The sequence below is a fragment of the Rana temporaria genome, chromosome 2, assembly GCF_905171775.1.
Source record: "Rana temporaria chromosome 2, aRanTem1.1, whole genome shotgun sequence".
Lineage (NCBI taxonomy): Eukaryota > Metazoa > Chordata > Amphibia > Anura > Ranidae > Rana > Rana temporaria.
Genome location: NC_053490.1, coordinates 226,895,304 through 226,912,001, shown reverse-complemented (window position 1 = coordinate 226,912,001; position 16,698 = coordinate 226,895,304). Strand labels below are relative to the sequence as shown.

General features: G+C 38.9%; 1 protein-coding gene across 1 annotated transcript in view; it reads left to right on the top strand.

Annotated features, from left to right (window-relative positions):
- Positions 1-16,698, top strand: part of CFAP47 (cilia and flagella associated protein 47) — a 610,902-nt gene that overhangs the window by 440,508 nt on the left and 153,696 nt on the right. Inside the window, exons 53-55 of the mRNA XM_040336504.1 lie at positions 3,260-3,367; positions 4,793-4,904; positions 11,981-12,085. Of these exons, the coding sequence (XP_040192438.1) occupies positions 3,260-3,367; positions 4,793-4,904; positions 11,981-12,085 (325 nt within the window). The remainder of the gene's footprint in view (positions 1-3,259; positions 3,368-4,792; positions 4,905-11,980; positions 12,086-16,698) is intronic.

Sequence of the window (16,698 nt, the reverse complement as noted above, 5' to 3'; positions counted from 1 at the left end):
CTACAGTCAAACATGGTGGTGGGAGTGTCATGGTCTGGGGCTGCATGAGTGCTGCCAACCCTGATGAGTTACAGATTATTGAGGGAACCATGAATGCCAACATATACTGTGATATACTAAAGCCGAGCATAATCCCCTTCCTTCGGAGACTGGGCCGCAGGGCAGTTTTCCAACATGATAACGACCCCAAACACGCTCCCAAGACGACCACCGCCTGCGAAAGAAGCTGAAAGTAAAGGTGATGGACTGGCCAAGCATGTCTCCAGACCTAACCCCTATTGAGCATTTGTGGGGCATCCTCAAACTGAAGGTGGAGGAGTGCAAGGTTTCTATCATCCACCAGCTCCATGATGTCATCATGAAGGAGTGGAAGAGGACTCCAGTGGCAACCTGTGAAGCTCTGGCGAGCTCCATGCCCAGGAGTGTTAAGGCAGTGCTGGAAAATAATGATGGCCACACAAAATATTGACACTTTGGGCCCAATTTGGACATTTTCACTTAGGGGTGTACTCAATTTTGTTGCCAGCAGTTTAGACACGAATGGCTGTGTGTTGTGTCATTTCTTCAGTGTTGTCACATGAAAAGATATAATAAAATGTTTACAAAAATGTGAGGGGTGTACTCACTTTTGTGAGATACTGTACCTTGAAGTGATTGCAAACCTCAGACATGAAAAATGAACAAAGCACATCCCACTATAATGTGTACTAACCTGAACCCAAAGCACAAAGACAGATTCATCTCTGTTCTCCTCTCTCTCTGCTATCTGCATAACTCATTCCTAAAAGATCAAGCCAACACCTCAGCATCCTAGAAGACTGCCCGCCTCCCGCCTCCAGTACACAGCAGATAACTTCTATCCTCAGCTCTATATTTCTCTGAGCTTGTGAAGAGGGGAGGGTGTCCATTTCCCCCAATCGGTGATCAGATTTCATGGAGCTCTGTGCTCTAGCTCTGCAGTGTGTGTGACATCAGATTCCCGCCCCCCTGCTTTCTGCTCTGAGAGATGATGTGTAAAATGTGTGTTTTGGAAGACTTTAGCAGAGAGAGGGCTGCAGATTTTGAGACATGTTTCATCTCTATGTATAATATGAGGCTAGTCACTTCACTGGGTATATGTAAGGGTTTATAACCACTTTAAGATATATTACGAATGTTCTGTACTTCCAAGGCTTTTGTTTTGTGTCTATTGTGAATGGTATTATTATGCATTCTAACTTACTAGTATATAAAGTCGCACGGTCTGGGCAGACTACAGATTAAACCAATTGTTAAATATTGGTTCAGATTTTCTGGGGTTGATTTACACCCCATACACATGGGCCGAATGTCGGGCAGCATTGGCCAGTTCAGTAGAAACCAGCTGACATTCAGCTTGTGTGTTCTGCAGCCGGTCCAAGGGGAAGGGGCATGACCAATAAAGGTCTGCTGACTGACTCCTGATCAGCACTCTCAACCACCCCCGGATCAGCACTCTTAACCAATGGCTGAGAGAGCTGATCAGAGTGTTCTGGCGGGGGGTTGTCCCCCTGTCAGAACACAATAGCACAGCAGGGGAGATTTCTGTACTAACATTAAATTGTTAGTACAACTGCTCTGACCTGAGCTTTTTTCGATCAGCCCGTTGTGTTGATCAAAAAGAAAAATAGGCTGTTCACTTTGCAAATGCAGTTAGATTTTTATCACCAGAGCTCAGTTAATGAGGTAAACCTCTGCTGAAGTCCATCATCCAAACATCTCCAAGCAAACATGTTTTTTTTTTTATTTCACTTGCATTTGATTGGGTATACTATACAAAGTTCTGAGAGAAATTTTCTTGCAGTGTGCGCATTCACTTGATAAGTGAATAGTGTATTAGCCTTTAGTATTTGCCTTTAGTATTTGTGTCCTCATTGAAGGTCATGGGTTTGGTGTCAAAAGAATGCATAGTCATCACCAAGGAATCTCTCAAAACTGTTAGTTTTACTGCTTTAGTCCAATTGCAAACTTGCAGATAGCTTAAAGTGGCTGTAAAGTCAGAAGTTTTTTTTTTATCGTAATGCATTCTATGCATTAAGATAAAAAAAACGTCTGTGTGCAGCAGCCCCCCTCACCCCCGCTAAGACCCTGAGCCCATCTCGATCCAGTAATGTTGCAGGAGTGTCTTGGCTGCCCGAGAATCTCCTTTCTCATTTGCTGAGACAGCAGCGCAGTTTCATTGGCTCCTGCTACTGTCAATTAAAGTCAGTGAGCCAATGGGAAGAGAGAGGGGGCAGGGCCAAACCACGGCTCTGTGTCTGAATGAACACACAAAGCAGCAACTCGGCTCAGGAGCCCCCATAGCAAGCTGTTTGCTGTGGGGGCACTTGACAGACTGCAGATAAACAGGAACAACCTATGTAGAAGGATTTGTTTAAATTTTCCTATAAACATGGTACTACCTGGTACCATGGTTAACCAAAGAGGAGGCGTGGGACTAGGTGTGATGCAACCTATTGGGCAGGGCTAGCCTTTTCTTCTAGTACCAATTAGGTTAGCGTTGTAAAGGAACATACGTGGTACCAAGCTGGGCCTGCTAAAAAAAAGGGCGGGGGGACTTTGTGTAGAAAATTAAGGTATGTTCAAAAAATAAAATAAAATGTAAAGCTAGTATATACACAATTTACTGTAAATAAATTGGTTTTAGTGCTTGTGTATTACATACATGTTTCCTAAGTATAATTATCAATACTGTGTGTAAAGGCAAAGTAATCAGTCCAGAGAGTGGTTTGAAGGATGTGGTGGTCAGTCACGAGGATGTGCAATGGAAATGAATACCAATACAATTACTTAATTCTAATAATAATCAGGTGCCACTACATTTGTTAAATAATGTATTGTTGCCATATCCACACAGTGAATGTAAATGACCTTTTAAATGATTGTATGTGCTAAATTTAGTTACATCTCATACATGGTATGTTATCACAGATTGGTGAATAACTGATTGCCAGTAGTAGATGCTTTGCATGTAGGGGGATTCATTTTTCCAAACTTCCTGGTAAAGGAAAACATATTGGAATCCATAGGACAGTATTGATCACTATGTGCTAAATCATGTGTTTACGTTTTTATCAATGACTTTTGGAATCTATTCCAAGTTCTTCAGTCTCTTTACTCTATAAAGTTGATGAACATGCATGTGCAACTGACAGACAGCAGCCCCCTGACAACACCTTCAGAGCAATGATATTTAAAACATGTTCTAATTTATTTATCTATGATTTTTTTTTTTTTCTAGTGTGATTTTCCAGTGTGACATATTTGGAGAATTTTGGTATGAATTACAAATGTCATCTGAGAAGCCAGCACCAATTAAACTTCCTGAAGTAGCATGTGAACTTGGAAAGTTAGTATTGTCTTTGCACTTTCATTTGAATGCTGTTAGTTAAACTCGACATTCAGTCAAATAAACATTTTATTTTTTAGCCTTCAGCATTTTAACTGCTTTGTTAATGTGTTTAGTTGTAGGTGGTAAATTTCTGCCTTGTCATCAGCCGTATGTCGATTTTTTTTACCCTAAGACCATATTTTCCTCTTACCAATAAACTACAGTATATTTAAAACAGAATGGCATTAATTGCTGTTTATCTTTGACAAGATGTAAAACACAGCCAGGCTTCTTCTCTGCCCTCTGCATGTGCTTCTGTTATTTACCTAACCTTGGGCATTTTTGACAGCTGCTTGTCTGAAACATGAGAATTTTAAAACTGGGACTACAGAGGAAAGGACATGAGGATGTTCTGTGCTTTTTTTTTATTTAACTCCTGAATTGTCCACATAATGATACTGTTGCCTCTAATGTGGCAAAATGTATTTTAACGTTTAAAATTAGAAAGTTAGTGATGCAAAGTAACAGACCTTAAAGCGGAGCTCCTCTGTAAAAAAATATTAAAAGCCAGCAGCTACAAATACTGCAGCTCCTGACTTTTAGTATTAGGACACTTACCTGTCCTGGAGTCCAGCGACGTCGGCAGCAGAAGACGAGCAATCGCTCGTCACTCTGCTGCCCCCACCGCCATCCTCGGTGAGGGAACCAGGAAGTGAAGCATTGCGGCTTCACTGCCCGTTTCCCTACGGCGCATGCGTGAGTTGCTCTGCGCCGTGCTCACTGGTCCCCGCTGTGTTCTGGGAGCCGTGTGTTTTTCAGAACACAACGGGAGGGGGGGGGGATCTGACGTTCTGCCCGCAGTCTACCCGCAGACTGTGTGGCCGGAAGTGGGTGCAAATACATGTCTTAGACAGGTATCTGCACTCCCCTCCCCCTGAAAGGTGTCAAATGTGACACCGGAGGGGGGAGGGTTCCGATGAGCGGAAGTTCCAATTTAGGGTGGAGCTCCGCTTTAATATATGCTCATGATATTTGGAGTATAATGCCCCGTACACACAATTGACTTTTTCCATCGGAAATTCCGACCGTGTGCATGCCCAATCAGATTATTTCCATAGGAAATTCTGATGAATTCCGTCAGAGTTTAGATAGAGAACATGTTCTCTTCTACTCCGATGGAATTCTGTTGGAATTCCGATGTGATTTTGCTCGGACAAAGGTCCGACCATGTGTACGAGGCTTTAGGGGGAAAAAAAGTAATCCTGTAGAATTGTATGGTAAAAATAGATTGCATGTTGTTTTGATCTATTCACATTTAAATACATTTTTTCTGTTAGTGCCATAAATGAGTTAACCTATATATTATTTTAGTTTCACAAGATAAAGAAATGTATAATGGCTACATGTACTGTAACTCTTCTTTGATTTTTGAATATTTTATAGGTGGACTCGTCTTATTATTCCATTGCATAATCCTACGCAAGAAACCTTTGAGCTACAAACTATAAATACCAATCCTGAACATTTCTTAGTGGAAACGGATCACAGTAAACCAGTAAGTTAAACTTTTTTGTATTGATAATTTTGAATAAATGGTAATTTTTGTTATTAAATTCATTGACCCCTGACGGTGAACTATAAATGTTAGATAAATGGCTAGGTAGTTTTGCATGATTGCAGTGTATTTTATATCCTGGCCCTTTAGTTGTACTTAAACAAATAATTTTATACAGTATATGCAGGTCAAACCAATCCTGCAGCCTCTTTCTCAATGCTTTCTTCCTAAATTTACAGTAAGATCAGTTGAATTAGATTGGAGACAATCTTTACCATATATTTTAATTTTGTTATATTGGATTATGGTAACTTTTCTATGACTTCCTTGAAGTTCACCTTTGGAACATGTTACATGTTCAACCTGTATTTAGGGTGGAACATGTAAGATGTTCCAGCTCCTGCATCCTCTCTGCCCGATCCTCCTCTTCATGTAAGAGTGGGCAGGTGATCCTCCCCCTGCACCTGCCCACACAGCCACATCATTAATTTACAGAGTTTTGTGAATGAGTGAACTACAGGTACTGTCGGCCACCACAGATGATGGCTTTTAGTTCTTAATAAACTGCAAAGGTGTCGGTGAGTGCTCTGGTAGTTTTTCCTGCAATTCAGTAACTGCCTGCCCATATTGGAGATAGTGTACTGAGAGTTTTCAGGATCCTGGCATTGCACCCATAGTCTGCTGATCATGGGTGCAATGCTTTACAGGCTCCAGTGTAAAAACAATTCTAAATGCACATTTTTTTTCTTTAAATGTACATGTATTATTATTATTATTATTATTATTATTATTATTATTATAAAAGGTAAAGTTATCCTTTAAAGGACTTTCCAGCTGTTTGTCATACATGTTGGAGACAGACTTTGATAGGAGTGAAAGAAACTTTGGACAGTCCAACATTCTATATGTGTAAGGAAGGCCCTACTCATGAGAGCTTACTATGTAACTGGAAGGACAAGTGATACAGAAGGCACTAACCATGAAGAATGAGCTGATGGAGAAAGTAAAAGTACAGTTTTTAGGAGGAGGTGGGGTAGTTTTCCCTAAATAGATGAATGATTTCAAGGATTGCTGTAAAATTAGGAGAAAGTTAGACAGACTGGGGTGGGTATTCCAGAGGATAGGAGATGTTCTGTATGTCTTTATACTTTTTTTCTATACATTTAGGAATACAATTGAGAGAGATATAAGGCTTGCAGGAGGGTGAAGCAACCTCAACACCCCAGCTGTGGTGAAACTGCAAATCCTGTGAGACATTGCAAGACAGTCATGATGGGATTTGTAGTTTCACCACATCTGGAGTGCTGAGGTTGCCTAAATTGCCAATAAAATATTTAGGAGGGATATCACCCTAAAAAGTAAGCTGGAGCTTTTGTTCACCTGACAGTTCTTCTTCCTAACCTTTCTTCTCTTTTGTAGGTAGTTCATCTCTCTTTTTCATCCTTTAGCCTTCACCATTCTTATGCACCCTCACTAATTCAGATTTTTTTTACCCTAGGTCTGTTTACTTTTTATTTTTCATCTCCTACTGTATCTAGTTGTCTTCCAGTTGTCTGTTCATTTACGTTTCCTCGCTTAATTGGACTGCCCTCTTGCTTTTGCTCCCTGGCTATTCAGTGATAGACATATTTTGCTAATTTTTGTATAAATATGATAGAATGTGACCTTTTTTTTTTCTTTTGTCAAATAAGTGCTGGAGAAATTTGAACTGTAACTAATACACATTTTTTTGTGCTATAATACAAGACATTTGTCTTAACTCTGCTGTTTCACACTCATACATCATGCAATCCACACTGTGAACAAGCAGCAGTCATTTATCCACATGCACCAGGAAAATACACATGTAGTAAATGTTAGCTGAATATCAAATTTCCTGCTTTTAAATTTACACATTTTTTTAAATTTTTGTTTCTCTTTTTATTTTGGCATCCCACAAGGGTATTATGCAAGAAAGAACTTAAAAACAACCTAAATGCACATTGTGATGGTAAACAGATTGCCAAATCATTACTTAAAGAAAGAAGTTACGCTGATATGTATTTCTTTTTGTTTATGAAGAAAATTAATAAACACTATTGAAACATAAAAACAACCTAAATCTAAACATAAGAAAAACACTGGGTGTAAAAATAATACAGTGTGCATGAAATTTTTTTTAATTAACTTTAGTAAAAAGGAAATGTACCGGGGATATTTGCCGGGCTATAAGGCGACTGGGTGTTTAAGACAACCCCCTAATTTCCCAGTTAAAACAGGTTTTGGGCTATACTCACCATGTAAGACTACCTCCCTTCTGAGTCAACACCATTTAAAAACATCAAATTTGATTTAAATAATTTTAATTAAATTGACTATGACTTACTGGTACTTAAAATCCTTCAAAATCCTCATCATGTTCATCCTCTGACATCATAAGTTCATCAATGACATCTAGTGATACATTTGTAAGATAGTCATCATATTGATCTAATTCTGAATCAGATGGTGTGACTTCAGCTTCGGCTTCACCTTCATCTTGGCACAAGTAGTCGTCCTCCATACCATTCAATGAATTTGATATGCCACACCTCTTGAAAGACTTGATTACTGTTTCTGCATCAATATCATTACAGGCTTTTATGACAAAGTTACACAAAACATCCAACTGTGGAGCATGCATGTTTCCCCCTTTTGGCTTCATATTTCCTTTTTCTTTCTGGAGCCATGATGGGGTCTTGTCTACCAACCATTTTGTTTACACCCACTAATCTGTTAGCCCACTGGATGTTCGGTAATACTGTATGTACGGTGGCTTTGGCTACATACAGTATACATACAGTATACCGCACTGAGCCAATCACGGCGAGCAATGTATTATATTAATGAATAAAAAGCCTGCTTGGATTGGCAGAGTTTGTAACATCATCACCCCGCCTCTCTGACTCAGCCAATCCTAGCAGGCTTTGTATTCATCAATAAAATATATCACTCACCGTGATTGGCTCAGAGCAGCATACTGTATGTAGCCAAAGCTACATACAGTATTACCGCACATCCAGCGGCCTGACAGACTAAAGGTTCACATTTTATACCCTGCATATAAGACGACCCCCGATTTTTGGGGGATGTTTTTAAGTATAAAAAGCCATCTTATACCCCAACAAATACAGTATATACCCATCCAATTCTAAAGCTTGAACCTAGATACCCATCTGTAGTGAAGTCTATGTATTAATTTATATTGTTTTGCGCTATTTTCCTTTTTTAAAGCTTACTATTTAGATGTAGAAAATAAATGAATGTTTTAAAGAAACCAGGTGAACCATTCCCTTTTCATATTCTGTTTATGACACATTTGCATAATTTTTTACAAGAAATGTGAGTATTACCACCTATTAGACCCATTCATTATGCAAGGTTGCAGAAAGTAGTCATCCCATTCTACCAGCTTTGTGGGTCGTTTACTGGAACATTGCTATTCCAACTTTGCTTTATGTGCATAACATTCATCATGTTTGTTATCCTGCTGTACAGTTCTCAGAATATTGCTTTAGGTTCACTTTTTGTTTCACAAGTCATTAACATAGAAATGGATTTGAATTAATTATCATGACTTCTAACTTCTGCATATTGCAAGTGAACTGTCCGGAGAGTTAAAAATATCCCCAGTGCTGTCTAGTGTGTCTGGTTCATTAGCAGTGGCTTAAATGTCATCAGCAATAGAATTGCATTACAATGGAAAGACCCTTTGAAAAGTCAGCTCCATTCATTTTCTTTTCTTCATAACTTAGTTGTGGGCCAAAGCTGGGAATTATAGTTCCAAAACAATTAGCCGTTCTTTGCTTTGACTTACTAAAGCATAACTGACCCCTTAATGCATTTAGATTGTTATATGTGCTGAGAATAAATGAACTAAATTACTACAGTCCATAACTTTCTGTAAAGACATTGTGAATTATGGATAATACCACCTCTCCCTTTCTTAAGGCATTACACATTTTTTACTAGTATTTTAGTATATGCTCTATTAATAGCATTTTGTTACTTAAGTATTTTAAGTAAGCATTGCAAGAAACATATTGTTGTTGAACAATGCCATGGTGTAGTGTCCCATACAGGTTTTAATAGCAGGTGCTCACTTTGTAACCTTTATACCCCCAACTGCTCCCCAGACACCAGGCTGAAAGAATGCAATAAGCTGAATAGCTCAGTACATTTGAGAAAAGTGTTTGCCTTGGTTCCATTGCAGCAATTTGAGTTACCTGCAATGTTTCTTGTTATACCACAGAACCCCTCATTTCTTAAAGTGAGAAGGCAATGGGCAAGGACCATATTCTCTAGGTGTACACTATCTACTTTTATAAGTTTATGTTGTTGTGATGAAAAATGCAATGCAAAAATCACAGTCAAATGCCAGCAATTTTGCTCAAATACTGTATGACCAAGAGTCAGGGCTGGACTGGGACAAAAATGTGGCCCTGGACTTCATCCAGACCGGCCCACTTTGACAGGTCTCTCCCACAGCGGCCGGACAACTCCCGTACTCCCCCGGCCACCCAAGCCCCCTCTCCCCCTTCACTAGCCATTAGCCGTTTTACTTTATTAGAGTAGAACGGCTGGTACTGGTACTCTTATAGGCAGTACCAGTGGGGAAGCTAGACATTATTTTTCCCGGGCAAAGAATCAGTTTGGTGCCCCCCTAATGGGACAAGATTAGGCAGAAGTGAGAAACTCCCAGGCCGCTGTCACTGAAGCCGGCCCACTGAGCCATCGGCCCACCGGGAAACTCCCTGTAGTCCCAATGGCCAGTCCATCCCTGCCAAGAGTTTGACATTTTATGATCAGTCAATGGAATAAACAACCACTTGAGTTTATTATATATAAATCCATCTGTTGGTGAGTACTAGTCTCCTGGTGGCTAGATTTAACACATTTGCATGAGACAGAAGAGTATTTTAAGTTCAAAACACATAACTACCATTATTAAGAGAATACTGGTCTATGCATGCTCATGTCTATATGTGTAAGTGCATGAAATTTGGTCCAGTGTTACTCATCATATTCACAATAAATTCACTTTTTTGAGTCGTGTTCCACAGTTTGCTCACATCAATTAAATTTCTCTTGTAAGCTTTTCATATATTCAAATAGCGTTCCATTTATATACTACGGGTATAACAACAGACAAAAAATATCACATGTATACACCAATAAAATCAACCTAATTCTTATGCCCTGTACACACGATCGGATTTTCCGTCAAAAAAAGTTGGATGTGAGCTTTTGGTCGGAAATTCTGACCGTGTGTATGCTCCATCCAACATTTTCTGTCAGAATTTCTGCCAGCAAAGGATTGAGAGCAGGTTCTCTATTTTTAAAGTTCTTATCGGAAAATCCGCTTGTCTGTATGCAATTCCAACGCGCAAAAAAACATGCATGCTCAGAATCAAGCAGACGAGCCAAACTGCCTATTGAACTGCATTGATCTTGACTCGTCGTACGTCTTGTACGTCACCGCGTTCTTGACGGTCGGAATTTCAGACAAGATTTGTGTGACCGTGTCTATGCAACACAAGTTTGAGCCAACATTCTGTAAAAAAAAAAAATCCACGGTTGTCGGAATTTCCGATCATGTGTACAGCGCATTACACAGATTTACCTTTTTAAAGAAAAGCCACATTTTTAATACTCTTTACCATATAGCAGAATTGTATTACCCTCAGCTGGACAGACCCCGGGCCAGATTCATGTACCTGCGCTGCAGCGTAACGTAACTCATTTACGTTACACCGCCGCAACTTTTCAGCGCAAGTGCTTGATTCACAAAGCACTTGCCTGAAAACTTGCGGCGGCGTAGCGTAAATCAGTCCGGCGCAAGCCCGCCTAATTCAAATGGGGCGTGTGTCATTTAAATTAGGCGCGTTCCCGCGCCAAACCGACTGCGCATGCTCCGTTAGGAAATTTCCCGCTGTGCTTTGCGCGTATTTACGGCGCCCCGACGTGTTTTTTGAACGGCGACGTGCGTTACGTCCTTTCGTATTCCCGGACGACTTACGCCAAAAAAATAAAATTTGAAATTCGACGCGGGATCAACGGCCATACTTTAACATGGATGGTCTAATTTTACACCACCTAAATAGCACTCTTAACTTTGCGACGGAAAAAGCCGGCTAGCGACGACGTAAGCGAATGTGACGAACGCGCGTACCTTCGTGGATCGCCGTAAACACCTAATTAGCATACCCAACGTGGAAAACGATGAGGACTCCACCCAGCGGGCGCCGAAGAATTACACCTACGATCCGAAGGCGTACGAAGCCGTACGCCTGTCGGATCGAAGCCTAAAGCCGTCATAACTTGTTTTGAGGATTCAAAACAACGCTACGATGCGGCAAATTTGAAAATACGCCGGAGTATCAGTAGATACGCCGGCATATTTCGACTGTGAATCTGGCCCCCCATTTTTAATGTCAGATTCATTTTTTTTTTTACAAGGCATCAACAGGGTAAAACATCCTATAGGACCATTTAGGAACATGTAATGGGTTGTAGTTTATATGGCATCTTCAGTTAATATTTGAGATCTACTAAGACTGCTGTGTGTCTGGATACTGCGTAAAATGATTCAATGATCCATCGCAATATTACTTTGACCACTCACTGACGTAGTAGAAGAACTATATTTTAAATTTAAAACTATTGCCTAGCCATTGTTTTTTTGTTTTGTTTTGTTTTTTTTCATTGAAATAGATTGCATCTAAGTTACAGTTGCTTTTAATGGCCACTTTTCTAATTTTGAAGCTAAAAAATACTAATGGTGGCTCGTTTCTTCTTTTGCTTCTCATTTTACTGAGCCAGAAGAACAATAAAAATGTGTAAATAACATTCTATTTGGCATAATACCACGCTAGTAACTGGAATCATTGTCATCAATAAAGAACATTTACAGTTGTTTAGCAGTGTATCAGACCATGAATGCACACAGTGCACAAAGCTTTAGTGGAGCGCATTAATCATCAGCATTGAAGATACTTCTACAGAGTTGCAATACCAGTACAAAAACAACAGTTTTGTTTTTTGTTTTTTTTTAACAGCTTTTAGTACCACCCAGTTCCACTACTGAAGTGCTGTTACAGTTCTGCCCATCTGCCCTTGGGAAAGGAAATCATACAGCATCCATCATCTTTACAAACCCACAGGTAGGCTCTTAGAATGTGTAAACTACGGTAATTATTTATGGCTATGTATACAAACATTGTATCATATTTTTATAGTGGTCATCATAGTAGCATAAATAGTTTATTAATTGCAGAACTAGGAGAATTACAGATATACACGCAGCACAACCATTTTCTTAAAATCAGGTCAGCAGAAAGCATCTTACAATAACTCTCTAATCCATCACATTTAATAGTAGAATCATCAATAACCCAGATGAGCACTTGTCAGCTTTTTCTACCGTACATTCCACAAACCCTAATTATTTCTCGCTTGGTAATATATAAGCCACCATTCTCCAGTCTAAAATGTTTTGAATATTTTGATAATATTAATATGAATGTGTCATGCACCTCCAAATACTTTATATCCGCTATTTGACAAATATTTATGGCAATTTTTTTTTAATTAGTCAACAACAGAATATGTTATGAGCTTTAGCATTTGCAAACTGGACTTAAACTATATTGCAATAACAGTTGCTTATGGGGGGTTTTCTCTCTCAGTGTTAGGGCAGCTTATATTCTACTGTAAATCTATACTTAAGGCAGTATTAACCCCCCAATATATATATATATATATATATATATATATATATATATATATATATATATATACAGTGCTTTGCAAAAGTATTCGCCCCCTTGACATTTTTCGTGTTTTGTTGCCTCACAACCTGGAATTAACATGGATTGTTTGAGGATTTGCATCATTTAATTTACAGAACATGCCCACAACTTTGAAGATTGTTTTTTTTTTTTATTATTGTGAAGAAAACAACAAATAGGACAAAATAACAGAAAAAGTCAATGTGCATAACTATTCACCCCCCTAAAGTCAATACTTTGTAGAGCCACCTTTTGCGGCTATCACAGCTCCAAGTCGCTTTGGATAAGTCTCTATGAGCTTGCCACATCTTACCACTGGGATTTTTGCCCATTCCTCCTTGCAAAACTGCTCCAGCTCCTTCAAGTTGGATGGTTTGCTCTTGTGAACAGCAATCTTTAAGTCTGACCACAGATTTTCTATTGGATTGAGATCTGAGCTTCGACTAGGCCATTCCAACACATTTACATGTTCCCCTTAAACCACTCAAGTGTAGCTTTAGCAGTGTGTTTGGGGTCATTGTCCTGCTGGAAGGTGAACCTCCATTCTAGCCTTAAATCACACACAGAGTGATACAGGTTTTGCTCAAGAATATCCTTGTATTTAGCACAATCCATCTTTCCCTCAACTCTGACCAGTTTCTCAGTCCCGACTGCTGAAAAACATCCCCAAAACATGATGCTGCCACCACTATGTTTCACTGTGGGGATGGATGGTGTTCTTTGGGTGATGTGATGTGTTGGGTTTGTGCCAGATATATTGTTTTCTTTGATGGCCAAAAATTTACATTTTAGTCTCATCAGACCAGAGCACCTTCCTCCATACATTTTGGGAGTCTCCCACATTTTTTTTTGCAAACTCAAATGTGCCATTTTGTTTTTTGCTGAAAGTAATGGCTTTCTTCTGGCCACTCTGCCATAAAGCCCAACTCTATGTAGCGTACGGCTTATTGCCATCCTATGTACAGATATTCCAGTCTCTGCTGTGGAACTCTGCAGCTCTTCCAGTGTTTCCTTAGGTCTCTGTGCTGCCTCTCTAAATAATGCCCTCCTTGTCCGGTCCGTGAGTTTTGGTGTGCAGCCGTCTCTTGGTAGGTTTGCTGTTGTGCCATGTTCTTTCCATTTGGTTATGATAAATTTGATGGTGCTCCTAGGGATCATCAAAGTTTTTTTTTTTTTTTTTATAACCTAACCCTGACTTGTACTTCTCACATTGTCCCTTACTTGTTTGGAGAGTTTCTTGATCTTCATGGCAGAGTTTGGTCAGTGGTGCCTCTTGCTTAGGTGTTGCAGCCTCTGGGGCCTTTCAAAAATGTGTGTATAGGTAATGACAGATCACGTGACACTTAGATTGCACACAGGTGGACATCATTTTACTAATTATGGGACTTCTGAAGGAAATTGGTTGCACCAGAGCTTTTTATGGGCTTCATAACAAAGGGGGTGACTACATACGTACATGCCAATTATAATTTTTTTTATTTCTGAAAAATAGTTTTATGTATATATTTTTCAAATTTTACTTCACCAACTTAGACTATTGTGTTTTGATCCATCACATATAATTCAGATAAAAAACATTGAACTAAATGCTGTAATATAGGTAAAAAGCCAATGAATGAATACTTTTGCAAGGCACTGTGCATATATATATATATATATATATATATATATATATATATATATATATATATATATATATATATATATATATATATATATATATATATATGCATATATTAAACTGTAGCTCACCAATTCTTAGATGTGGTGGCTGTATTCATTTTGTTTTCAAAGGATAAGTTCATCTTTGGGAACATTTTATATGTTCCATCCATTTTTAGCGTGAAGCATGTAACATGTTCCCACTCCTGCAGCGTCTATCTAATCCATTGCTTATAGTGACAGCAAGTGGGGGATCTTCTTCCCTGCTCACTGTCACTATTTTAAAAAAAAAAACACTCTGTTCACCTGCCCACATCATTTAATCACAGAGCTCTGTGAATGTGAAACTACAAGTACCAACACGCTTTGCAGCTGTTGGCTTGTAGTTCTCAATGAACTACTAGGGCACTGTTGAGCACTCTAGGTAGTTCATTGTCTTTTCCTGTCAGTGTATGTCTGCCTGCCCCTACAATGTACTAGCAGACAGATAAACTGACAAGTCTGCATGAGTCCTACATGGCACCTGTCATCTGCTAAACCCAGGTACAATGCTTTCTAGGCAAGTAAACAAAATAAATGCAAATTTATCCTTTAAGGCTTTTTTTCCTTTATTTTCACACAGTGATCCAGCCACTAAGTCTGTTATTATTCAGCCTACTTTACCAGTCCAAACTGTCCAGGCAAAGAAGAAGTTAGAGGGTTGAAACAAATCATATAGCACTGATTTGGTGCTTACAATGGTCAGCGTTTATATATTTATATAGAACCTTTATCCCAAAAAGGAAAAAAAAATATTTGCTGTAACTGCTTATAGTGTTATCTGGAGTTCAGCTTTAATTTGTTAGTTAAGTTTGTCTAAATCCACTAGTCTAAGGCAGCCAATACATTAATAATAATTTTTGTTCAACCAGTGGGCTGAACAAAAAACATTATCCGTTTCCCAGATCCACATATAATCACTCCTGCTGTGCTATTGTGTTCTAATAGTGGGGACAAGTCCTTGCTTTTAGAACACATGGAACAGTGTTAATGGCTATAGCCGGTGGCACTGGCCTATCAGGAAAAACCCAAAAGGCAGAAGTCGATCAGTAGAACTGGTGGAAATTTGATCCGTGTATAGCAGGCTTAACACTACCCTGTCCCCAGACTGACAATGCTGCTGTCCAAGGGTGTCTTCTTTACTACTTCATTCAGAATGCAGACACCTTAAGAACAGGAAGTTACTGGCTGGATCACCAGATGAAATAAAGAAAAGAAAGTAAAAAAAAAAGAAAACCAAAGCAACCACCACATATAAGAATTGGTAAGGTGCTGTATTTTACATTTTTGTTTTTGAGTTTAATACCACCTAATACAATGTGCACTCCACCTTTATCTGGTTAAATTTATTTTGTTGCTCAATTAAGGTGGGTAGTATATCGATCCTTGCATAGACTTGGATATTTTCATGTAGTGTCATGGCAGTGCAATTGTAAATAACATAACATATGGCTCGATACCGATAGAAAATATTCATAGTTTATTGTTTTACGTATCTATTATATCATTCAGTTTCATTGTTCATTGTGGTCCTGGCCTTTATAACATTTTATTAGTACAGCACCAACCTTTTTACTCCATGCCCTGCCCTTAACATTTTCATCCTACTGGCTCTTTCCCATCACCTTCCTACAGCAAAATATCCACCAAATTGACACTGACCTATTACAGCTGGCTAATTGCATGAATGTTGAAAGGACAACAAATGTTACTTACGTGCTTAAGAGCCGATGCAAAGCTATGTTTAACAATGACACAGAATATTTTTTTTTTTACTCTTTGTAGCTTCTGAAGGAACTTTTAACCTTAGAGGAAAATGTCATTGATTTTCTTCCCTTGATTTCACTGATTAAATGTATCTGAACTGACAGTTCTAGCAATTTAAGGCTTCTCATAGCTGGGTAGCTGACTAATCTAAAATCAGCTAATGATAGTTCTTCTATCGTAAGCTTTAACTGTTTCTGATTGTGCCTGTTTGCTGAATTGAGAGAAACGGCTCTGAGTTATTATCTGCCTCATTTGTTTCTGCTTTAAAAGTGCCTGAAGAGTCCTTCACATTAAAGATCTGGGATCCTCTTTCTGATTCCAGGTCATCTTTTACATTTCAAAACAAAATCTAATTTGACAGCGTAGAAGAGAATTGAGAAGTTAAGCATACATCTTAAACATTTTATCACATTTCCTTTTTACAGCATTTGCATATATCATGTTAACAACCTCTGAGAATTGACGTTTTAGCCCAGAGTATTTTTTTTTATCCTTTTGCACTGTATGCTTATAATAGA